The sequence below is a fragment of the Stegostoma tigrinum genome, chromosome 18, assembly GCF_030684315.1.
Source record: "Stegostoma tigrinum isolate sSteTig4 chromosome 18, sSteTig4.hap1, whole genome shotgun sequence".
In the NCBI taxonomy this organism is placed as follows: Eukaryota; Metazoa; Chordata; class Chondrichthyes; order Orectolobiformes; family Stegostomatidae; genus Stegostoma; species Stegostoma tigrinum.
The window spans coordinates 48,216,046-48,242,742 of NC_081371.1; the positions used below are offsets into that span (position 1 = coordinate 48,216,046).

Consider the following 26,697-nt stretch of genomic DNA (forward strand, 5'->3'; position numbering starts at 1 on the left):
CTCACAGCGCCAGGGACCCAGGTTCGATTCCAGCCTCGGGCGACTGTGTGGAGTTTGTACATTCTCCCCGTGTCTGCGTGGGTTTCCTCCAGGTGCTCTGGTTTCCTCTAGGCTAGGTGGATCGGCCATGCTAAATTGCCTGTAGTGTTCAGGGGTGTGTGGGTTACAGGGGGATGGGTCTGGGTGGGATGCTTCAAGGGGCGGCGTGGACTTGCTGGGCCGTAGGTCCTGCTTCCACACTGTAGGTAATCTAATCTAATCGACTGGTGAGCATGATGTCAGTGGTAGGGAAGCTGCTGGAAAAGATACTGAGGGATAGGATCTATTCCCATTTGGAAGAAAATGGGCTTATCAGTGATAGACAACATGGTTTTGTGGAGGGAAGGTCACGTCTTACCAACTTAATAGAATTCTTTGAGGACGTGACAAAGTTGATTGATGAGGAAAAGGCTGTAGATGTCATATACTTGGACTTCAAGAAAGCGTTTGATAAGGTTCCCCATGGCAGGCTCATGGAGAAAGTAAAGTTGCACGGGGCCCAGGGTGTGCTAGCTAGATGGATTAAAAAAAACTGACTGGGCAACAGGAGACAGACAGTAGTAGTGGAACGGGCTTTTTCAAATTGGAGACCTGTGACCAGTGGTGTTCCACAGGGATCTGTGCTGGGACCACTGTTGTTTGTGATATACGTAAATGATTTGGAGGAAGGTATAGGTGGTCTGATTAGCAAGTTTGCAGAAAACACGAAGATTGGTGGAGTAGCAGATAGTGAAGGGAACTATCAGAGATTATAGCAGAATATAGATAGATTGGAGAGTTAGGCAGATAAATGGCAGGTGAAGTTCAATCCAGGCAAATGCAAGGTGATGAATTTTGGAAGATCTAATTCAAGAGCAAACTATACAGTAAATGGAAAAGTCCTAGGGAAAATTGATGAACAGAGAGATCTGGGTGCTCAGGTCCATTGTTCCCTGAAGGTGGCAAAGCAGGTCAGTAGAGTGGTCAATGCAGCATATGGGGTCATGAGTTCAAAAAGTGAGAGGAGGAAAGTTTGTGGGAGATGTGCGTGGAAAGTTTTTTTACGCAGAGGGTGATGGGTGCCTGGAACACGTTGCCAGCGGAGGTGGTAGTCGCAGACACGATAGCCTCTTTTAAAGATGTATCTGGACCGGTACATGAATGGGCAGGGAGCAAAGGGACACAGACCCTTAGAAAATAGATGACACATTTAGAACATAGAACATAGAACAGTACAGCACAGAACAGGCCCTTCAGCCCACAATGTTGTGCCGACCATTGATCCTCATGTATGCACCCTCAAATTTCTGCGACCATATGCATGTCCAGCAGTCTCTTAAATGACCCCAATGACCTTGCTTCCACAACTGCTGCTGGCAACGCATTCCATGCTCTCACAACTCTCTGCGTAAAGAACCTGCCTCTGACATCCCCTCTATACTTTCCACCAACCAGCTTAAAACTATGACCCCTCGTGCTAGCCATTTCTGCCCTGGGAAATAGTCTCTGGCTATCAACTCTATCTATGCCTCTCATTATCTTGTATACCTCAATTAGGTCCCCTCTCCTCCTCCTTTTCTCCAATGAAAAGAGACCGAGCTCAGTCAACCTCTCTTCATAAGATAAGCCCTCCAGTCCAGGCAGCATCCTGGTAAACCTCCTCTGAACCCTCTCCAAAGCATCCACATCTTTCCTATAATAGGGCGCCCAGAACTGGACGCAGTATTCCAAGTGCGGTCTAACCAAAGTTTTATAGAGCTGCAACAAGATCTCACGACTCTTAAACTCAATCCCCCTGTTAATGAAAGCCAAAACACCATATGCTTTCTTAACAACCCTGTCCACTTGGGTGGCCATTTTAAGGGATCTATGTATCTGCACACCAAGATCCCTCTGTTCCTCCACGCTGCCAAGAATCCTATCCTTAATCCTGTACTCAGCTTTCAAATTCGACCTTCCAAAATGCATCACCTCGCATTTATTCAGGTTGAACTCCATCTGCCACCTCTCAGCCCATCTCTGCATCCTGTCAATGTCCCGCTGCAGCCTACAACAGCCCTCTGTACTGTCAACGACACCTCCGACCTTTGTGTCGTCTGCAAACTTGCTGACCCATCCTTCAATTCCCTCGTCCAAGTCATTAATAAAAATTACAAACAGTAGAGGCCCAAGGACAGAGCCCTGTGGAACTCCACTCACCACTGACTTCCAGGCAGAATATTTTCCTTCTACTACCACTCGCTGTCTTCTGTTGGCCAGCCAATTCTGTATCCAAGCAGCTAAGTTCCCCTGTATCCCATTCCTCCTGACCTTCTGAATGAGCCTACCATGGGGAACCTTATCAAATGCCTTACTGAAGTCCATATACACCACATCCACAGCTCGACCCTCATCAACCTTTCTAGTCACATCCTCAAAAAACTCGATAAGGTTTGTAAGGCATGACCTACCCCTCACAAAGCCGTGTTGACTATATTTGATCAAGCCATGCTCTTCCAGATGGTCATAAATCTTGTCCCTCAGAATCCTTTCTAACACCTTGCAGACGACAGACGTGAGACTTACCGGTCTATAATTGCCGGGGATTTCCCTATTTCCTTTCTCGATTGGCGCAGGCTTGGAGGGCCGAAGGGCCTGTTCCTGAGCTGTAATTTTCTTTGTTCTTTGAAATAGTTCAGCCTGGGTCATTAAATGGGCAGCTGGATACCTCAGAAACCAATTCAACCACACTGTCTTAAAAGTTTTTACCATCTTCCTCCTGATCACCTCTCTGTCCACCACTATCCTGGCCAGCTCACCTGTGGGTCTCAGCTTTATACTATTAGTTAGGTCTTTAGCAGGCAGGCGTCAGATCTCAAAATCTTCTAATTGTCTATCAATCACCAGAATGACAGTACAACGAAACCTGAGGAGTAATCAAACATTCATCCCTGTACCACCAAGGCACAGTGGCAGCAGAGTTTGTAATTGACAGTAACTCACTATGGCCCCTAGTACAGCACATTTCAAACTCATAAATCAACTACAAGCACAGGGGTAACATGCACACAGAAACACTACCAAGTTCAAATTCTTTACAAGCCAACCTCATGGAAGAAAGGTCTCAAAAAGGGTCCCGACAAGAAATGTCAAGCTTTCCTGCTCCTCTGATGCTGCTTGGCCCACTGTGTTCATCCAGCTTCACAGCGTGTTTTCTCTGATGTGGAAGTGTATCATTCCTCATTGTGGCTGAGTCAAAAGCCATGAACTCCCTCACTAAAAACATTATTGGTGTACCTAGAATCAGAGGACTGAGGCAAACCAATAAGGCAACTCACCACTTGGGCATCTGGGATAGGCGACTGCTACATACTACAAATAAATTAATAAAACTTGTAAAGGAATGTTCTTACATGACTTTATCTCTAGTTATGGTACTCTAAACAATTCCTAGCTGACATCCTAAGGTGTTCCGTAAACCTGAGGTCATCTGCAATTTTTGGTGCCTAAACTCTAGCTTGTACCAAATTTCATTCACCCATTACTCCTGTCCTCAATGACATATACTAACTGCTGGTTGCATTGATTCCCCGTTTTATTCTCTATATAAATAGCACCCTAAGCTCCAGAATTCCATCCCTAAACCTCTTTTAAGAAACTTTAAAAACTTTGGGTCACTGTCTCAATCTCACATTATGTGCCTCAGGGTCAAATTATATTCGATAATACTCATTTGAAGCACCATGAAATGTTTCACATTGTGCAAAGTGCTACATAAATAGAATGCTTTGTTATGTGGATTGATTAAGAGATTTGATTAAAGGATTTATGCGTACAGTTCAATATGATCAACAGATTTGTGAATTGTCACTGTCAAAAACTCTGGGAACGTGTGTAAACTGGATGAGCACAGGGAGAGCTGGCCATCAGACTGACCTTTACATGATTTGTAACTCGGAATGTGAATGCACGTTTCAAATTGTACTGATATATAAACCTGATCTGTTAGAAGGTAGAAAAAGGCACCAACATCCTGAGAAATAAGAACAAACACCCTAAGCCTGCCTCTGACATAGCCACCAGCATCACATTCCAGCTCACTTTGCTAATTATTCAATATAAATAAAACATCATCCTTAGAGTGGCTTTGTGGAAAGGAGTCTCAATTAAGGAGCTGGATGCTTGCATTCCTATCTGCGCCTTCAGGTCTCCCGAGAACCCTTTTCACTGATGCAGGTTACATCTTCGCATTGCCATTTAGCTTGATTATGACTGTGAGTCAGGCCTTTTGTACTCTAATTTTTCTGGTCTGTTGTGCGTCTGTCAGTACCAATACCTGGAATTAATTATGCCATTCGTACCTTTGCCAATTTAACAAAGCAGAACCCCACTCTCTCTGGGTAAAACACTTTGGTTAGTGTTGGAGGGACTGGTTCATCTTTCTCTAATTGAGTGCCACACAATAGGTGCGACCTTTTCATGAGGCATCAACTGTGAGATGGATTCTGAAGAAAGAAAAACTCAAAGCTGTACTGTCGGCCTCAATGATCTGTTAATTAAACCAGTGCTCATAATGAGAGCGGTCGACAGTAGCACAGGTTCTAGTATATCCTCTCAACTCTAACCTTTGTGCGGCTTTCTATCCTATGTCTGGATCAAGTTAATTGGTCCGCACTAATTTATAGACATTCCAGCCTTCTGAAATAGGTTGGCAAGGAATCATTCTGGTGTATTATTTATTTTAAAATTATCACAGAATTTTGTTAGTCAACTGTACTAAAGGGATATGGGGTAAAGGCAAGTAAACAAAGTTAGTGCATATATTAGCCATGATTTAATTTAAAATCATAGAACAGGCTCAAGGAAAAAGTAGCCCCCTTCCTTCTTTTTATTGCATCAATATGTTCAAAGGTCATATTTGATCAATAGAAAATAAAAATGCTTGACTTTTGACAAAAGGAACCCACCCAAAACAGTAACCTGCCAGTTTATAGATGCTAACTGATGTTTTGTACATTTGCTGCTAATGTTTGTTTTTAAGCTGTCATCCTGTGACTAGTATGCAAATCTTTCAAATCGTTCAGATGACGGTCATTACAAATAGCAAAACAGAAAAGAATTTTATTTTTTAAACGTGCAAATAGGGTTTCAGTTGTGTTTGATTTGGTATTTATTCCACTTAACTAAAACTTATTTTCACATTCGAGGCAGGCTGTCCCCTAATTTCTATACATTAGTGCCATCTAAAATAAGCTGAATATTCAGCACTACCATCTGAAATCAGACAGTCATTAGTGTGAAATGGTTCTTAAACAAAGAGGAAGAATGAAAATAGCCAGATCACAAAAGTATTTCAAAATCAAATTAAGTCAAACAGCATTCAGTTTTACACACAATGTTTTTGCAAGTTTGAAAACTGCAGTGATAGAAGGTGACAAGAATTTCATTAATGAATAACAGATTGTGCTAATGAAGCTTGAACATTTGCAGATCAGGAGGAAGCCATTTGGCCCATTGTGTTTGTGCTGGCTCTTTGCTGGTGTAATTCAAAATTAAATCCACTGCACTGCGCACTCTTCATAGTCCTACATATTCTTAATTCAAACATTTATTCAAAAGATTGGATTTCTACAAAGACACTGGTAGTGTCACAAATTAATTTGTTATCCTGTTAAACTAGTGACTTAACATAATTTATTAATGCATGCATTTAAATTGAGCTCTGATAACAATTTAACAGAAAATGAAGCAAAGCAAAACAGATCTGACTATAATTCAAAAAATACAAAACCTATTGCACTTGATGCATTTAAAATCTCATTAAAACTGCTGCACTAGTAGGATTGTCTGGTAGAGGTTACACCCACTCTGGCTTCCTGTACTCCAGGCTACAGTATCCAGGCATGAATTTAGCAGGTATATCCCTGGGAGTTCTTGGCACAGATCCCTTTGCAAGATCCCTAAAACTGATTATGGATGATGCAATTTGGACCATTCATCTTATCTGTAGGTCAATTAATTTATTGCCTTCCAGGTATTGGTGCAAGATTCACTTGAATTATTCAATCTTACGGTAGCCCAGCTCCTCTTCAATGGTGTTATTAAAAGAAAAAACAGCCAATGTTACGCACTTCACCCAACTTTGTCCTTCTACAGCACATTTGATAGAACAAAACAGAATCCCTACAGTGTGGAAACAGGCCATTCAACCCATTCAGACCACACTGACCCTCTGAAGAGCATCCCAACCCAGACCCAATCCACTAACCTATCCATTTATTTCCCTTGGCTAATCCACCTAACTTGTACATCTCTGGCCGGGGCAGGAAGGATGTTTTGCATGCAGGCGAGATTAGCAGCGTACTGAATTTCTTTCACTTTTGCTGCTACTACTGAACACTCCCCAACCAACTCTGCTCAGCTGTTGAAGGTTCATTATCTCATGGCAACACAAAGTTTGAAACACAGAAACAAGGTCATGCTAGAAAAACAAAGCACTGCATTAGACCAACATAACATTCAAAGGAAAACAGCTAAATGCAGACCAGTAAATACGGAGAATGAATGTAAACAGATAAAAGGAGTACATAAAAAACTGGTCAAAAACATCGTGGGAAAAAGAAATAAAATCTGATGAAGATAATACAGTGTGAAGCTGGAGAAACACAGTCATCTCTGACTCCAGCATCTGCAGTTCTTACTATCTCAAAATCTCCCTTCAATACTGGAACATTGTCACCTCACATTCATCTAAGTTAAACTCCATCTGCATTGGACAGCAAAGGTTATCTCAGAGTACAGCGGGTTATTGATCAGATCGGCCAATGGAGTTTAATTTAGATAAATGTGAGGTGCTGCATTTTGGAAAGGCAAATCAGGGCGGGACTTACACACTTCATGGTATGGCCCTAGAGAACATTGCTGAACAAAGAGACCTTAGAGTGCATGTTCATAATTCCTTGAAAGTGGAGTTACAGGTAGATAGGACAGTGAAAAAGGGTTTTGGTATGCTTGCCTTTATTGGTCAGTGCATTGAGTACAGGAGTTGGATGGTGGTGTTGCACTTGTACAGGGCATTGGTTTGGCCACTTTTGGAACACTGTATACAATTCTGGTCTCCCTGCTATAGGAAGGATGTCATGAAATTTGAAAAGAGTTCAAAAAAGATTTACGAGGATGTTTCCAGGTTTGGATAGTTTGAGTATAGGGAGAGGCTGAATAGACTGGGGTTATTCTCCCTGGAACGTCACAGACTGAGGGGTAAATTTATAGAAGTTTATAAAATTATGAGGGGCACGGTTACAGTAAACAGACAAGGTCTTTTCCCTGGGGTTGGGGGTACCAAAACTAGAGGGCACAGGCTTAAGGTGAGAGGGGAAAGACTTAGAATGGATCTCAGGGGCAATTTTTTCATGCAGTTGGTGGTGTGTGTCTGGAACGTGCTGCCAGAGGCAGTGGTGGAGACTGGTACAATTACGACATTTAAAAGGCATTTGGATGGGTATATAAATAGGATGGGTTTAGAGGGACATGGGCCAAATGCTGACATTTAGGACTAGATTAATTTGGGATATCTGGTCAGCATGGATGACGTGGACTGAACAGTCTGTCTCCGTGCTGAATATCTCCATGACTCTAAACTCGTTATGCAAACATATGAATTAGCAGTGGTAGGCCACTCAGCCCATTAAGTCATCTCTACTATTTAATAAGACCATGACGAAAGTGATTCTGCCTTCAAGTCCATATTTTTGCTTACCTTGACAGTGACAGATTCTTGATTAACAAAGAAATCAGGCTACCTCGGCCTTAAAAATACTTAATGATCCCACTTCACTGCTCTCTTGGGGAAGAGAGCTCCCAGAATAAAACTCAAACCTCAAAAAAGTTTCTTGTTTCCATCTTAAATAGAATATCCCTTAATTTTTAAACTCTGTGTCCCCTGATGCTCAGTTTTTACCCATTAACAAAATCTGATATAGTCTTGTGTTATAAGCAGTACTGAAAGGAATGAATGATCGTGTTACCTGGACAGCTTGTCAAACATATTGACGAGTTTCATTGCTTCATACTCTTTCTGTTCCTCTGTCATTCCATCCATTGGATTGGGCATTGGATCTTCCACATGACCAGTGATAGGGTTAATGCTAGAAATCAAATGATGCACACAATCATGTCTTAGCAATCTGACATTACGTGCACTTGGTTCCAAATAACACAAGAGTTAATTTTCTTAAAACGGCAGCAGGTATAAAACACTGCTCCCACCCTTGTCAATATTTTCACCCACTTTATTCTGGGTGTGCCAGCCACCATTCCTCTTTAGATTGCAAACGTAAAGGGTTCAAGAACCTACATCATCTTGCCAGTTAGAGAAGATACTTACAAAGATTTGACACTTTTGTATTCTTCGGTATCGGTGTCCTCATCTTCAGAATATTGCCCATCACCTCTCCCTCCAGCCAGAAGCCCATGGGCAGCAAGTAGCCCCGCAGCATTACCATAGCCAGTGTACTTTAACAAGCAATCAACTGGAAGAATGCAACATTCATCAGTAGGTTATACATCATCCAGCAGATGCATTTTCCAAATACTAAGTGAAAAAATAGTCAGCACAAGGTATAATCGTTTAGAATGAAAAAAGGTAAATGAAATTTTGTTTTTGCATTGCCACAGTCTTTCACTGGCAAACCATATGAAAGGTAGTGTTCATATGGTTTCTGTATCATTAGTAACTAAGTACTTATTTGTTCATAAAATGATACACAGAAGACCATTTTACTCAACAAGACTGTGCTGTCTCTTGAAAGAATCACCCAATTAGTCCCACTCTACTGTTCTTTCCCCATTGCTCAGCACTTTGTTTCCCTTCAAAAGTATTTGTCCAAAAGTTACTACTGAATCCTCTTACAACCTCTCAGAAAGTTTGTCCTAGATTATTACCAATGCATTAAATACCTCTCCTCAAAACACATTTTTGTTTTGCCATTTAACAGCATCACTAAAAATTGTCAATTTGGTTCAGTTGGGAGCACTTTCAACTAAACTGGAAAACTGTGATCAAGCTCCATGTTGGACTCGAGCTCTCAGTCTAGGCTGAGGGGGATCTGCAAGAGTCAGTGATGTAATCTTTCCAAAGAATCATTAAACTCAGGCTCCATTTATCATTCTCCAGTCGATGTAAAAAAGATTCCATGGCACAAAAAAACTGAAGCGAAGCTAAGCAGCTATAAAACACCAGCAGCTGATCATCAGAAACAAAAACAGAAATTGCTGGAAAATTCAGGTCTGGTAGCATCTGTGGAGAGAGAGAGCAGAGTTAACGTTTCGAGTCCAGTGACCCTTCTTGAGCACTCTCACAGATCTTCTGTAAAGTGCATGTTGAGAAGCTAGAAGTTTCAGGAGCTGAGGAGAAGAGCAAGTGAATGGATTTAAATGGCTAGCTCTTTAGCATAATGGCATATAATAGCAACTGGCATAATGGCTCAAGTGGTCCATCTGTGCTGTGTTATCCTATGTAATACCAAGGCACTACAGTCCTATATACAATTGGTGGTATGGAAATATTCAGAACTGAGAGGCATCTGCACAGATTGGATAGGGAGAAACTGTTTCCATTCATAAAGGATTGAGAATAAGAGTACATGGATTTAAAGAAGTCAGTAACTGAAGCAAAGGTGGTATGAAGATAAAATTTTTCAGTGAGTTGCTAGGATCTGGAATTCACTGATTGAAATTGTGGTGAAGGCAGGTTAAATTGGTTGATATCTGAAAAGGATGAACATGCAGGGTAATGCATAGAAGGCAGAGTGAATTTTTCATTGGAAGAGCCAGCACAGACATGATGGGTTAAACGGTCTCCTGTACATTAAAGAACTGAGATCCTGGGAGTGATTAGTGCGGTAAGTTTGCATCAGATATTTTCAGTGAAAGCAACTGGCTGAAAGTACACACTGAATTTCAATATATTAAGAAATAGATACTGACGAGATGTTGCTTTCCCATCAGAGTTTAATGCAATTATCAACCTGTATGTCACCAATCAATATCATGTTGGTCAGAAACTAAATGTATGAGTCCCTCCCCACAACAAAAGACTGGAATAGGAGACTTGATATTCTACTGTTACTGACCACTCTCTTTGCAGAGTACAAACAGGAACTCTGCTGAAGTGTGTTTCACTCCAGTATCGATGTGTGTCATGAGGCGAACCAGCTTATTTCTAAGAGTGGTACCAATTTCTGGACGATGCTTTACGTCTTTTAAAGGAGGCAGGACCTGCCAATGTACAAATGGCTTCAGATTAGAAAACACTGAGTACATCAAAATACATGAACAACTTTCAACACGCATGGGCAGAATTCTCATTAGGATGGACAACAAATGCTGGCCTTGCCAGCGACAAAGACATCCTGTGAAAGTATAAACTAACTCACGAGGACATTAACTCAATGATAGCTCAATCACTCGGTAATACCAGTTTAAATGCACTTCAAACAGTTTAAATTAAAATCAGATAGTGAATACAACAGAGAAATTAATTCTGAAAAGGATCTGTATTTATACTAACAGCTCATTGCACTTCAATTCCCATACATGTAGTGGAGTTCCTGCTTAGGCTTCCAGTAATGCTTAAGACAGCAGAAAATACAAACATTAAAAACTTTTCTCTGGTTTTCAATATCTTTGCATCTCTGCGTCTTTATTCTCATCTGTTACTGTGTAACTGGCATTTGGAGATGCATGACAGCTGGTATATAAAGGATCCATGTTCTGTGCCTAGTCTGTCTTCACTTGACTGAGTATTTTCATTGCATAGTTTGCAGATTCAGTTAACCATTTAATAGCCAAACTATAAACTGTTTTCATTTTCGTAAGGGCAATATTTCAAAACTGGAGATTTTCCAAGTATGACATGCAGTTTGATTGCATTTATTGTCATATCCTTGGTGGATAAACTAGCAAAGTTGGGGTTGATCCACTTGGAGAAGGTTGAAGAGGAATTTTATGGGGTGGCGGAGGGTTCTAGATAGAAAGAGAAAAATTCCGATTGGAAGAAAGACAAGAACCACAGGTGTCAGGCATAAGATGGTTGGCAAAAGACCTAAACAGAGAAGAACTCCTTTTAAGCAGCAAATGGTGAGAATCTGGATTGGACTACTTATCAATGTTGTCTGAAGACAAATACAATTAGGACTTTCAAAATAGAGTTGGATATGCACCTGGTGAGAGTTAATTCTTAAGGTTATGGAGAAAGAGCAAAGCAGTGAAACAGTTGTTCCTGCACAGTCTGACATTCTGGTAAAAAAGTTAAATATTTGTTTTACAGACCCCAGTAATATCACTGTAAACCACCCTTTGGGCATGTAAGGATAGTCCACATCGACAAACTCATCCAATGGACAAATAAAAAATTAGGAAAAAATGCACTTTTGGGATTTTTGATGATTTTAAAATGTATTTTCATCTCCCAGCTTTCCAATAATAAATAGAATGTGGATAAAATTAGCCAGTTGTCAACAAGATAGCTTTTGATACTTATTTCTGGCACTTTTAACCACAAAGATAAAGAATCAATTATTTTCTTTCCTGTATGAGCTTTTCAAATCCTTACCCGTGAGCGGATATATTTTCTCATATCTCTGTGCGTCCTGCAACATTCTGTCAGAACACTTAAAACTGGAGTCAACCCTTCCTTTAAATTGGACCCCTGTCAAATATGAAAATAATCAAATCAAAAAGTCACAAAAAAAAATTGCTGGATATGCTGCACATTTTGCTCCTCCTGATGTTTTTAGCAATATTCAAGAATGACTTAGATTGTTTATTTTAATATTTCACTGGATTATAAACAAACAATCTTAAGAGAAGGAACAAAATAAAAACATCAATATTTTTAGCGTGTCAGTGTCATTACCTAAACCTTAGCCAGTGATACCTAGATAATGTATCAAGATAATCAATAAATTATTTTCATCTTTTCATTTCAAATATTAGAAATACTCAGTGGGTCTGGCTACATCTACATAGAGACAGAAACAGAGTTAATGCTTCAGGTTGATGAACTCTCAAAAAATGACCAGCACAACAAATTTGAGATAACAAGGTGTAGAGCTGGATGGACACAGCAGGCCGAGCAGCATCAGAGGAGCAGGAAGACTGACATTTTGGGCCTAGACCCTTCTTCAAAATAACAAATATATTTTAATTTGTATTTAGCACATGTTCGATAAAAGTAAATTTTACTGTGTCCAGACATTTGTATGTTGGAAGTAGTCTGCAAATAGCATGAAGGGAACAAATAATTTGCTCCAGAATTGTGCTGTACAGGAAAAGACTGTTTTGCCTGACTAAAGACTTATTTTACTCAATAAATCCCAAACCCTGCTCTCTTTCTGTAGCCCTGCATATTTTCCATTCCAAGCATTTATCCAAAATGCTCGAGAGTTACTACTAATGAAGCTCCCACATCCTCTCAGGCAGCATATTCTAGCCGATAACTGGGTGCATTAAAAATGTTACCTTAATCCATTTCTTTTGTAATTTAATGCCATCAGTGCTAAGCTATCAATGCCACAGGGGTTGTGGGAAAAGAGAATTAACTGTTCCTTAGGGACAAGGACTGGCATCACAACCAGCTCCTGCCTGAAGTCTCCTTTTGGCAGGCAAACACAACACTATTTATAAGCTCATGTACATTCTGATGGCAGGAGCCAACCTTTCCACTTTGAGATCCTTCTGCACTGTTCACTGGTTGGGGCTTTGGTAAAGGACTATTTTGATTCTCATTAATTTCAGTTCTTCCTCCAAGTTGGAGCATATTTACTATCCTATCCCCAGTCAGGAAGCTGTACCTCTGTGCAGCCTGTTTTTGCAGATAAATGTATGATTGGGAAGGCAAACCCATCCCCCAATTGATTTTATATGCAGCTGGAGAGAATCAATACTAGATTATTTATTCCTTCCCTTGGAATTGCCCCAGGAAATCAGGTGTAAGAGGAGTGGAGTGAGAACTGAGATACCAAGGTGTAGAGCTGGATGAACACAGCAGGGCAAGCAGCATTAGAGGAGCAGGAAAGCTGATGTTTCGGGCCTGGACCCTTCTTCAGAAATGGGAGAGGGGAAGGGGGTCCTAAAATATATAAGTAGCGGGGTGGGGGGACGCGGATAGAAGATGGATAAAGGAGAGGATAGGTGGAGAGGAGACAGACAGGTCAAAGAGGTGGGGTGGAGCCAGTAAAGGTGAGTGTTGGTGGGGAATGAGAGGGGGGAAATAGGTCAGTCCAGAGTACGGACAGGTCAAGGGGGCTGGATGAGACTAGTAGGTAGGAAATGGGATTGTGGCTTGAGGTGGGAGGAGGGGATAGGTGGGAGGAAGGACAGGTTAGGGAGAAGGGGACAAGCTTGGCTGGTGTTGGGACGTAGGTGCACCTCCCAGTCACGAACCATTTCAACTCCCCCCTCCCACTCCTTAGACGACATGTCCATCATGGATGTCCTGCAGTGCAACAATGATGCCAACTGAAGGTTGCAGGAACAGCACCTCATTCCACTTGGGAACACTGCAGCCTAATGGTATCAATGTGGACTTCACAAGCTTCAAAATCTCCCCACCCCTGACCGCATCCCAAAACCAGCCCAGCTTGTCCCCGCCTCCCTGACTTGTCCTTCCTCCCACTTATCCCCTCCTCCCATCTCAAACCCCATCCCCATTCTGCTACCTACTAGCCTCATCCCGTCCATTTAACCTGTCTGTCCTTCTATCCACTCCCTAACTCCCCACCTACACTCACTTTTACTCTCTCCAGCCCTGTCTCTTTGAACTGTCTCTCTCCTTTCCACCTATCCTCTCCTTTATCCATCATCTTTTTATTTCAGAATCCCCTTCCCCATTTCTGAAGGAGGGTCTAGGCTCGAAACATCAGCCTTCCTGCTCCTTTGATGCTGCTTGGCCTGCTGAGTTCATCCAGGTCCACACCTTGTTATCTCAGATTCTGCAGCATCTGCAGTTTCTACTATCTCTGAAGTGAGAACCGAGTGGATGGGATTGTCATCCTAGATGAAAAGAGGAGACTAATGAGTAATTTTGACTAAATGCATCAACTTAAATGTTAACTGATAATGGGAACTGCAGATGCTGGAGAATCTAAGATAACCAAGTGTGAAGCTGGATAAACACAGCAGGCCAGGCAGCATCTCAGGAGCACAAAAGCTGATGTTTCGGGCCTAGACCCTTCATTAGACTTAAATGTTAATTCCACTTTTCTTTCTACAGATTTTGCCCAAACTGCTGAACGTTTCCAACATTTTAGACCAACAGCTGAAACAGTTCAGTACATTGTGAAGGGCAACAAAATGGTGGGAAATTGGAGGTGGTTAAGGTCGCTACAAAATTGCAGTCCTACGGAAAGGTTCACCTTGACTGTGGTGAGAAATTTGCACATCTATCTATATGGAGAAGTCTGCTCAACTGTGAGAGAACCAAAACACAATAAAAGGTGCTTGGATTTTAATTACTGGAAGCAGCTTTATTTTAAGAAAGCTTATGCAACCAAAACTGCATGTTTGCAATATTAATCAACATTCTACCATCTGCAGGGCAAGATTGCAGAGCAATCTGTAATATTTAAAATGAAATCCCAGTCATCATCATTCCGGGGAAGAAATTGATCTCAGGTGCAGCACAACACAGCAAATCAACAGCAAAATTACACAGTTCTTGTTCCATTACTCTCAGAATACATTGTGAAGTCTGAGACACATAATTCTTCCCAACTAACAATTAGCATCAATAGAAAACAAAGCTGAAGGAAATGTAAAACATATTGCCGATTCCTATTTACTGTTGTGCTTCGCTGCATGAGATAAATTTCATTTTCTCATGCCCAGTATCAAGGGAGTCTTCACATGAAGTGTCGTTGACAATTAAGGAATTATCAAACCAAGAAAACGTATTTGTCATCGTCACAATCTTTTGCATAAATAAATGCCCATGTTGTAGACAGAGATTGTTTCCACTGGCTGGGGAAAATCAAGAAAGAAGAGGTATAACTACAGGCTGATCATCTAAGACTAAGGACAAACATCTTTGCACAGAGGATCAGCCATCACTGTACTGAATAGTTGTGCAGTTTCAAGGGATCAGATGGTTACTCCTGCTCCTGTTTCTCAAGTTGTGTCGTAACTTTTAGTGAAAACCTCCAACGTGAATTTGTTACAGCATAATTAAACTCTCCCACCAGTGATAGCACTGCATTTGCGTGGAGATTGTGGTTATAATTTATCATGTTTATATGCACAGTTCTGATTATAAATGGAGGATTGCAGGCATTCATAATTGAAAACCTTGGTGAGAAATTCTCACAGATGCAGAATTTTATATTATGTGCCAGTTTTATATTTTTAAAAAAGTCAAAATGACAGATAGACACAACTGGTTCATTATATCCCTACCGCCCTAAATAACTGGTATCATTAATTGTTGTAGTCACTTTATCAAAATATAAACATGCAAACAACAAAATCACTGACCTCAGGGTGATTTTAAGACTTTAATGTGCAATAGGTCTTAGCTTTGGCGGAATCTGTCCCTCAGCACCAGTATAACTCTATTCTCGACATCATCCCTGCACCATCATACTTGCTGTTTTAAAACGTAAAATGCCTTACTTTGTCTATTCGGTTTTCCATGAAACCCAGCAAAACCTCAACTGCATCCATCTTCTTCCCATTGTATTCGACTGTTCCACACTTGATGCTGGGGCTGAAGAGGAGATCAAGGCTTGATGCTGGAATGTTGTTCAAAAGGTTGACTGTGTGGCTGAGGAAGATTAAAATTTTGAGTGCCCATAAGTTTTACTTTGTAATTTGAAAAAGTTCACATTTTCGGTCCTTGCACTTTTACTAGTGAGAAAATAACAAAAAGACTCACCCACAATTTATTTCTTTGAACGTATTTCCTATTTGCAATGCACTAGCTCATGATGGAAAACCCCCTCCTTAAATTCTGATCCACAGTCGTGTCACTCTCATACATTCACTGGATCTAAACACAATTCTTTCTTCCGCCATGCAAAGAAAATATTGCTCTTGGACAGAAGGGGAAGAGACTGGCAAGTGCAGAATTAACAAACTTCAGCCATAACCTTGTTATTATAAAGAAAAGGGAGATAAAAGTCACTCAAAATCAGTACAGCTTTTTGAAACGCTGATTGTTTGCAGATACAAAGCAAAGCAATCTGCTTCTTTACACCACCAGCTGGATTTTAGTTTCTCCCATCAGTGTTAGCAAGAACTATTTACAATTGTGATAACTGCATATATGTCATCAGTTTAGCATTGGAATTTGCCACAGGGAAAATCCCCAAAATATTGAGGACAGGTGAAGAAAATTGATAATGGAATTTGTGTGATCAAGAGGACAAACACAAACCTACAAGCCCACATCAACATTGTTTTTACAGCTTCAATAAAATAAACACGCCAAATTCTTGTTCTGTTTTACACCTGACTTCTGTACTCTAAGTTAGTATTCTAATCCCCACCAAAGTGCTGTCCATCCACATTATACTTTGGATGGTTCACAGGTAACACTCATATTATCATCTTTTGACAGCAACACAAAAGATTATTGCAAAAGTTATCCCAGGTAAAATCAGAATTTACAAGTGCATTATATGGCGAAGCAGCACTTAGTTTTAATCACTATAACATGCCAGGAATTAACTACTAGGACAGAAAAGGTTACAATGCAGGCAATCTGTTGTACAATTCTCTCAAAAGACAATAAGTTCCAACACCAGGGTACAGGTGCAGATATGCAGAAATCAGGAAGGGTTACTCTGATTCCCAGCAAAAACTCATCACTCACAAACAGTTGTACAATGTGATCCATGTTCTTAGTAGCACTTACCCAATGCTACCCTCAGTTAACTCCTGTGGAAGGAATTTGTCTGCTCTTCTAAACATTTTATTCATTTTCTGATCTTTTAAACTAGCAGAGGTTGAAGTGTCTGATACAGAATTTGCATCCTTGCTGTTCCTGAGTGGGCATATCACACTCTTTTCTGCTGTGACGTCCCCTTTCATGCAGTAATATGCAAAGAAGCTTCTCCAATACCTTTAAATTTAATTTTATGGATCACTGTGTTTCAGTTATTCTTTTCAGTAATAGATGCCTGACTTTCTGATCTCTGTCACTCCACTGACAGTTTTATTTACAGAAAAGGGTATGACATTCCTCAGCTTCCACCAAGTCTGCCACCATAAACAGGTCTATACAAAGCCATTAGCATTCTTCCCCCCAGGAGGTAGAAATACACATTGGTATGGAGCATATATTAGCCCTTATTACACCCTACAGAGTCCATTAATCATCCTTGGACGACACTCACCCCCTCAGCTCTCAGCCCCCTCCTGACCAATACACTGAATAAAGCTCTTGACACTTCCAGTCACTTCTCCTAACCCATCCACAATGTGTGCACACTGAGACAGATCAGTCAGCTGGCTACATTCAACTCAGTAACACATCAGAGCTTTCATGCATTCCAAAAGAAGGAGCTTCTGACTTGCAATTCTCCTTAGCCTACTGTAGATTCAACCAAGTCATGTTGCAGATTGGGAACTATTCGTGTGCATGTTGCTTTAAAAGAGGACCCAATTTGTAATTTATTTTTCTTATAGTCCCAGAAGCTGTTATGAAAGTGAGACAGTCTGATGCATAGTTCTTCACAATAATATTAAAAATCTAATAACTAATGAGCTGAATTAGAAGAGAAACAGGAGAGGGAAACTGATTTTAAAAAATGTTGCTTATTTCCTCGATTCTGAAGACTGCACCCCAGCACAGCCAGCAATCGTAATACAGGTCTCATAGGAGGCGTAGAGTGTGACAATTCTTGATATCATCTGTTCAAAACATTCAAATTGATTTTGCAATATTACTAATATTAAAAATCAAATTCAAATACTGACGTTTTGGAAAGAAATTATTCAAGTGCTCAGCTCCTTTAAGATGTAAACAAAAAACAAAGTTAAAGGGCTAAAGTCTATCATGTACAAAAGTACAGCAGTTGAAATGATTTATAAAGTCAAAGTCCAGAAGCATTGATTAAATTTCACTTGTTTCACTTTCCATCCATAGTCCTGATGGGCAGGCTTAACTCAGAGCTGCACGACAGCTCCCAGTTTCAGGACTGTACCAGTGAATGCTGAATGAACTAGCAAGTTCAAAGGAGAAACATTCATAGTTGTGAAAGAGAACGCTTACACGGAAGAGAAATTATCCATTCAAAACCCCTGTTTTTGCAGTATCAAATTAAGGAGGAAGATAGAAGAATTCCCCCAGATATGGGACTAATCTTCAACTCTCAGACAGACATGAGCTTCCAGGGTAAGATAATAGCATGGTCAAGAATGTTGATAAATTGAAGACCAAAACAGAAGAGGAAATCATTATACAAAAGTAAACGAGATAATGGGAACTGCAGATGCTGGAGAATCTAAGATAATAAAGTGTGAAGCTGGATGAACACAGCAGGCCAAGCAGCATCTCAGGAGCACAAAAGCTGACGTTTCGGGCCTAGACCCTTCATCAGAGAGGGGGATGGGGTGAGGGTTCTGGAATAAATAGGGAGAGAGGGGGAGGTGGACCGAAGATGGAGAGAAAAGAAGATAGATGGAGAGGAGAGTATAGGTGGGGAAGTAGGGAGGGGATAGGTCAGTCCAGGGAAGACGGACAGGTCAAGGAGGTGGGATGAGGTTAGTAGGTGTGGGAGGAAGGGATGGATGAGAGGAAGAACAGGTTAGGGAGGCAGAGACAGGCTGGGTTGGTTGTGGGATGCAGTGGGGGGAGGGGACGAACTGGGCTGGTTTTGGGATGCAGTGGGGAGATTTTGAAGCTGGTGAAGTCCACATCGATACCATTGAGCTGCAGGGTTCCCAAGCGAAATATGAGTTGCTGTTCCTGCAACCTTCGGGTGGCATCCTTGAGGCACTGCAGGAGGCCCATGATGGACATGTCATCTAAAGACTTGGGGGGGGGGGGGGGGGGGGGGGGGAAGAGTTGAAATGGTTCGCGACTGGGAGGTGCAGTTGTTTATTGCGAACCGAGTGGAGGTGTTCTACAGAGCGGTCCCCAAGCTTCCGCTTGGTTTTCCCAATGTAGACTCCGTTACATTGATGACTGGTGCCGCCTCTTGCTCCCCAGAGGAGCTCAAACAGTTCATCCACTTCACCAACACCTTCCACCCCAACCTCAAGTTCACCTGGGCCATCTCCAACACATCCCTCACCTTCCTGGACCTCTCAGTCTCCATCTCAGGCAACCAGCTTGTAACTGATGTCCATTTCAAGCCCGCCGACTTCCACAGCTACCTAGAATACACCAACTCCCACCCACCCTCCTGCAAAAATTCCATCCCCTATTCCCAATTCCTCCGCCTCCGTGACATCTGCTCCCAGGATAAGGCATTCCACTCCCGCACATCCCAGATGTCCAAGTTCTTCAAGGACCACAACTTTCCCCCCACAGTGGTCGAGAACGCCCTTGACCGCGTCTCCCGCAACACATCCCTCACACCCCGCCCCTACCACAACCGCCCAAAGAGGATCCCCCTTGTTCTCACACACCACCCCACCAACCTCCAGATACAACGCATCATCCTCTGACACTTCCGCCATCTACAATCCAATCCCACCACCCAAGACATTTTTCCATCCCCACCCTTGTCTGCTTTTCAGAGAGACCACTCTCTCCGTGACTCCCTTGTTCGCTCCACACCGCCCTCCAACCCCACCACACCCAGCACCTTCCCCTGCAACCGCAGGAAGTGCTACACTTGCCCCCATACCTCCTCCCTCACCCCTATCCCAGGCCTCAAGGTGACTTTCCATATTAAGCAGAGGTTCACCTGCACATCTGCCAATGTGGTGTACTGTATCCATTGTGCCCGGTGTGGCTTCCTCTACATTGGGGAAACCAAGCGGAGGCTTGGGGACCGCTTTGCAGAAAACCTCCGCTCGGTTCGCAATAAACAACTGCACCTCCCAGTCGCGAACCATTTCAACTCCCCCTCCCATTCTTTAGATGACATGTCCATCATGGGCCTCCTACAGTGCCACAATGATGCCATCCGAAGGTTGCAGGAACAGCAACTCATATTCCGCTTGGGAACCCTGCAGCCCAATGGTATCAATGTAGACTTCACCAGCTTCAAAATCTCCCCTTCCCCCACCGCATCCCAAAACCAGCCCAGATCGTCCCCTCCCCCCACTGCATTCCAAAACCAGCCCAGCCTGTCTCTGCCTCCCTAACCTGTTCTTCCTCTCACCCATCCCTTCCTCCCACCCCAAGCCGCACCTCCATTTCCTACCTACTAACCTCATCCCACCTCCTTGACCAGTCCGTCTTCCCTGGACTGACCTATCCCCTCCCTACTTCCCCACCTATACTCTCCTCTCCACCTATCTTCTTTTCTCTCCATCTTCGGTCCGCCTCCCCCTCTCTCCCTATTTATTGCAGAACCCTCACCCCATCCCCCTCTCTGAAGAAGGGTCATGGCCCGAAAAGTCAGCTTTTGTGCTCCTGAGATGCTGCTTGGCCTGCTGTGTTCATCCAGCTTCACACTTTATTATCTTATACAAAAGTAAAAGTCTGGTTGATACTTGTGTCAACAATTGTACAGCTAACGTCTGAACACAAAACTTGGGTTCCATAAGAACATGATGTCCACTCCCAGATATGATTGAGAGTTTGGATCAGAAAACCTAATAAGAACAAACATTTGATGCCATCGGCAGTGGATGCCTTCAAAAGGACTCTTGGCACTGGAGGGAAGCTTTACACCCAACACCATGGCATACTGGTATTCATAACTCTGACAAGTACTTGATGAATAAGCTGAGCTGAATAGCAGCTGGCGGAACATTAGAAAGCTCATCAAGAACGCCCATGTGAACATTTTTGTATTTCCATATGCCAACAATTGGGTGGGTGGGAGCCAGTGACCTTTCTCCAGATTACAGTGAACTGCATCTGCATTGCCAAGAAAAGGAAAGGTAAGCAGAAACAGGCACAGGGATAAGTTTGTAGGTGGAGTTCCTGAGGCTTATGAAAAGGATAACAATAGAACCAGAGGTTTTATTGAACACCCAAGACAGAAAGATTATAGAGAACTGAGGGGAGAGTGGGCAAGCATCCAGAAGCAAAGTGGAGCAATGTTGAATGTGTTGTTAGTAGGTTTGCCCCTTACAGTTCGTGAATGCATATGCGATAAAGAACAGAGTACTAGCGGGAGTTAAGGAGCAGCACTAGTGGACGACAATCCAACCAACTGGCAACATGTTCATGTAAATGTTACTTTACCTCTACTGAATAATGCCAGCACTTGACTGAATTCTTTTTGCTCAGTGACGAAAGTAGATGGCATTTTACAAGAAATAGCTTTTATGGAATCTGGATGAGCAAAGTAAATATCATACATTCTATGTTTCATTCTGACTTCCAGCGACTTTGAGGCTGATACCAAGGGGAGCTGTATTATCACACGCAAAGATGAAGTCTGAACTGTACCGGATGCTTACAGCATATTACAATGTGAACAGACTGATCAGATATTAAAACATTTTTTCTACCACTTTGGATGGGCCAATCGTCAATTTATTGCCCTCATCTTTTAGATGTCAATTTTAAAAAGAAGTCCACAGATGTCTTCTGTTTTGGGGAAAACAGCAGGCAATAGGGTTTCTCATTCAGCATTCTCAGTGTATGTGAGTATGCCAAGAGTGCTTGTAAAATGAGCAGTTTCAATTATCATGAGACATGGCAGTGATACTATTTACTGCCCATCCTTAGGGGTGATGGGCTGCCTTTCACTACTCCTTTTTCTCTTTTCCATTGATGGAGCCTCATGAGCTGCTCTGAGCAAAACACAAGGCAGAATCAGTAAGGGTGATGGGCTCCTCAAATTAGAAAGGCACAAGTGAAACAATTCATTTCTACAAGAACCGTTATTTATTTTCATGATCTACAAGTCACCTAATTTACAAAGTTTGCCTTGATGTAATTTTACTTCACAATCGCTGGTCCAGTCTCCAAACCACTGCGTTGTCAAATACACTACACAAGGTGTGGTTATTTAATTGTAAGCTATTTTACTTTTATAACGAGCATTCTAGCCCATAAGCCACAGCTATTCAGTTTCAAGCAAATGGAATGCCTGTGCCTTTTTTTTTACAGCAATATGCATGTCATATTTTTGTAAGTTTAAAAAAATGACTTTGCAACATTTCAGGTGTCCTGCCAAAAACTCCAAATCACTGCAATGCAATGAATTTTTGCCTTGCATACTTCCATTACACACTTGAATGAAGTGCTTCCCCTACTCTGTCTTGCTCTTCCCTTTTCCGGTGATGTCCCAGCATACAAGAAACAAGTTCAAATCTATGCACCACAGCAGCAATCCTATGGCCAAAACATGGTGGAAAGATTTCTCTAACTTGCTGGTGGGTTGTTTTATGTAAACCCCGCACAATCGACAGTGTTGAGGAATCTTGTGATTATCTTGATTTTGAGAGTAAGGTAGGAATTAGGAAATAGCCTTCTGCATGTAGATTTTAAAACCTTCAATGAACCGACAGCTTTCTTTGCATCTCTCAACAAACACAAGTCACTGAACACTAACTGATAATCGCTCAAAGATGCTGCAAGACTTTCAGAAAAGTTGACAAATACCAATGTGCATCAAAGAGTACCTTGAGGAGGAGACTGTGCACACAACATGGTTGGCCCTTTTTGAGAGTTCTAAAATAACTGTCACAGAAAGTAGACAGTAAATGAGGCACTGCTAATTTCATCCACAAACTGAAACAAGTTTAAAAGAAATCTTACTACATTCAGCATAGAAACAGGCCCTTCAACGCATGTTGTTATGCCGAACATTGCGCCAAATTAAACTAATTCTTCTGCTTGCCCTTGGTCCATATCCCTCCATTCCTTGCATATTCATCTGCTTAATTAAAAGTACCTTAGACACCCCTATTGCATCTGCCTCCACCACTACAATCGGCAGTATGTGCCAGACTCCTACCACTCTCTGTGTAAAGAACTTGCATCTCACATCTCCTTTGAACTTTCCTCCTTCACCTCAAATGGATGTTACCTAGTATTAGACATTTCAACTCTGGTAAAAAGATTTGACCATCAACCCCACGTATGCATCTCGTACTTTTACAGACTTCTTTCAAGTCTCCCCTCAGCCTCTGCCGTTTCAGAGAAAACAACCCAAGTTTTACTAGCCTCTCATTATAGCGCAGACCCTCTAATCCATGCAACATCCTGGTAACCCTCTTCTGCAAAATCCTTCACATCCTTCCTGTAATGCAGTGACCATAACTGAAAGCAATACTCTGAAGCGTGGCCTAACCAAAGACTTAGAAAGCTGCAATATGACAACCTGACTCTTGTACTCAACTCTTCAACCAACAAAGGCAAGCATGCCACCTGCCTTCTTTATTACCCTATCTACTTGTGTGGCCACTGTCAGGGAGCTATGGACTTGAACCCCAAGATCCCTCTCTACATCAACACTGTTCAGGGTCCTTCCATCATCTATATACTTTTCCTTAACATTTGATCTCCCAAAGCACAGCACCTCATCCTTATGCAGATTAAACTCCATTTGTCATTTTTCCACTCATATCTGTGACTGATTTATATCCGGATGTATTCTTTGACACCTTCTACACAATCCACAACTCCACCAATCCTTGTGTCATCTACAAAAACTTTCTCACCCACCCATCTAAATCTTCTTTCAAGTAATTTATATATATCACAAACAGCAGAGGTCCCAGTACAGATCCCTACAGAGCAACACTAGTCATGGACCTCCAGTCTGAAAAACATCCTTCCCCTGCTACCCTCTGCATTCAATGGGCAAGCCAATTCTAAATCAGAGTGGCCAAGTCACCACGGATCCTATGCATTTTAAGATTCAGGATGAGTCTACCATGGCGGACCAAGTTGAATGCCTTACTAAAATCCACGTAGGCAACATCTATTGCTCAACTCTCATCACCACCTTGAAAATTTAAACAAGTTACTAAGACATAGCCTGCCTCACACAAAGCCATGCTGACAGTCTTTAATTAGGCCATGCTTTTCCAAGTGCGTAAATCCTATCCCTAAGAATTTACTCCAATGGTTTTCCTACTACTGACGTGAGACTCACTGGTTTATAATTTCCTGGGTTATCTCCATTTCCTTTCTTGAACAGAGGAACAAAATTCGCTACTCACCAGACCTCCGGGACCTCTCCAGTGGCTAGTGAGGATACAAAGATCTTAGTCAGGGCCCACGTTCACCTCACAAAATCACGGGTAAAGTAAATTATTTTACGATTCTCTCTAAAATGCTGACAGTTGTGGTCACTGTAGATGCAACAAAATGTACGCTAGTCTGTTGACATTTTAGGGTGACTGACACTCAGACAAAAACCTGTTTCCTTCTTGCTTTCACTCATGCTCATAGTTGGCGATGAGGTTGTGAGGGGAAAGAGAGGCTGTTGTTATAAACAATGCACTTACCTGTGAAATTCTTCAGTTTTGTCTTCAGACTGAGTCTTCAGCAACAAACAGTGACAGAGAATAGCAGCAAGGTGCCTGTTCTGATGGGCGCGATCCTGCCCAAAAGAAATTAGTGGTACTGAAATAAAGTTTTCACCAGATTATAAAATTCTGGCACATGGCAAAGCGTTTCTTCTTCTATAACCAGTGGAAGTCACAAAGGAGTCTACAACAGAATTCTAAACTCAAATTTTACTCAACCTTACTCAATTTTTCAGTCTCAATTGCTAGCTTTCTGTTTTCATCATCCATCCTCAGGATGTGTGCATCATTGGTGCAGGGAGCATTTATTGCCCATCCCTAGTTGTCATAGTCATGCCAGTTTGTTACAGCTAGTGGTTTATTAGATCATTTCAGAAGAGTTAGGACTCATGGTATCAGTGTGGAATTACAGTCATACACAAGGCAAACATGATCAGCCAGCTCCTTGTATAGTAAAGTAGAAAGACTAGGGTTGGACGTCCTCCTTCCCTGTATCATTGATTCAGGACCTAATGGAATTAATTGTTTGTGCTAGAAAACAGTTTTAAGTCACACTGAATTTTTATAAGTTTTGAAGGTTACTTTTTCTGTAACTGTGATTATAAATTTGTTCAACAGTATTAGGAACACGAATAAAGAGAAGTGGTGAAGCAGTTTTAAATCAAAATATTCCCCTTCTGACACAAAACTAAGTGAGAAAGTAAGTTAAGGAAGATAAAGTCTGCAAAGAGATATAAATGGGTTAAGTGAGCGAGAGAGAATGGAATCTGACAGAAGGGAGCACCTCATGGGTAAGTGAGAGACTATTCATTTTGGCAAAAACAGAAAACAGACTATTTAAATATTGAAGAACTACCAAATGTCAGCTTTCAGAGAAATTTACGCCCCCCTTTACAAAGGGCATATAAAGTTAGCATGCATATGCAATAAGAAAAAGCAAAATGCTAGGTTTCAGAGTGAGGAAGATGGAGAACAAAAGTAAGGAAGTCTTTACTCCAGCTGTACAAGGATCTGATTTATTTTGTACAGCTCCGGTTCTTTGTACAAATATAAAATATATTTAACTAAGAAGGCTCACTAGACCAAATCCTGGGATGACAGGATGAGTAGAATGTGCCTATATTGGGTTTAGGAGAATGAGAGATGATCTTATTTAAAGATGACATGATAGGGTAGATACTGAGAGGTGGTTTCCTTGCCTGGTGAGTTTGAAACCAGGGAGCACAGTCTCAGGATGAAGAGTCAGCAATTTAGTAACGAGAGGAAGAATTTCTCCATTTAATCTCTAGAATTCTCTACCTCTGAGAACTGTGGATACCTAGTCATTGAGTAGTATCTGTAGGTTTTTGGACTCCAAGGATACTAGGGATATGGGGTTTATGTTGCGGTTTTAATAAATGGTGCAGCAGGGAGGAGGAGCCTGTACCTACCCTATTTCTTACGCATATATTCTTTATAGATGAGTAAACATAAATGTTGTTATCATAAAACAGCTTAAGAATTTTAGAAAAACATTATCTTTGGTCCGTTAGCCCCTCTGATCCCAGCCATCCCAGTTAGTCTACTAGTATCAGGTGTCAAATACACTAATCTGTCTAGTGCTGCAACAGAATTGAGGCAACATGTCAAAAGACTGAAACAGCTTGATATTCTGGAAGTATTTCTGAGTTGAAGGAATGGATTTACATGTTTATGGTACTTTGTCACAATTGTGCTTTATATCCAGTTATTTCTGAAATGTCACTATTTTTAAAGAAAACCTGACTGCCCCGTCAACAATGAAGTGAATGACAGCGTTGATGAAGGAGGGGGCATTGGTTAGCCAAACAGCTGTTTTGCAATGTTAAATGATGCCAATAGTGTGGATTCAATACTTGCTCCAGCTGAGGTTACCATGAAGGTCCTACCTCTCATCCGAGGTGCGGTGAGGTTAAACCGTCACTAATCTCTCCCTCTCATGTGAGAGCAGCCAACATCAAGGAGATAAAAGCAAGACATAGGACAAACTCATTGGGCTAATTGGATTGCGCTTATTGACTTATGCAGCCATTTCAAAAGTGACAGAAGCCTCGGTTTAAGGGTGCACCTTCA

The 26,697-nt window shown here is 41.7% G+C and overlaps 1 protein-coding gene across 3 annotated transcripts in view; it reads right to left on the minus strand.

The window, feature by feature from the left end:
* Nucleotides 1–26,697, minus strand: part of ric8b (RIC8 guanine nucleotide exchange factor B) — a 49,039-nt gene that overhangs the window by 4,551 nt on the left and 17,791 nt on the right. For all 3 annotated transcript variants that reach the window (XM_048548448.2, XM_048548450.2, XM_048548451.2), the window contains 6 exons: nucleotides 24,586–24,680; nucleotides 15,667–15,817; nucleotides 11,612–11,707; nucleotides 10,131–10,275; nucleotides 8,384–8,528; nucleotides 8,025–8,144 (listed from right to left, as the gene is read on the minus strand). In XM_048548448.2, the coding sequence (XP_048404405.1) occupies nucleotides 8,025–8,144; nucleotides 8,384–8,528; nucleotides 10,131–10,275; nucleotides 11,612–11,707; nucleotides 15,667–15,817; nucleotides 24,586–24,680 (752 nt within the window). The remainder of the gene's footprint in view (nucleotides 1–8,024; nucleotides 8,145–8,383; nucleotides 8,529–10,130; nucleotides 10,276–11,611; nucleotides 11,708–15,666; nucleotides 15,818–24,585; nucleotides 24,681–26,697) is intronic.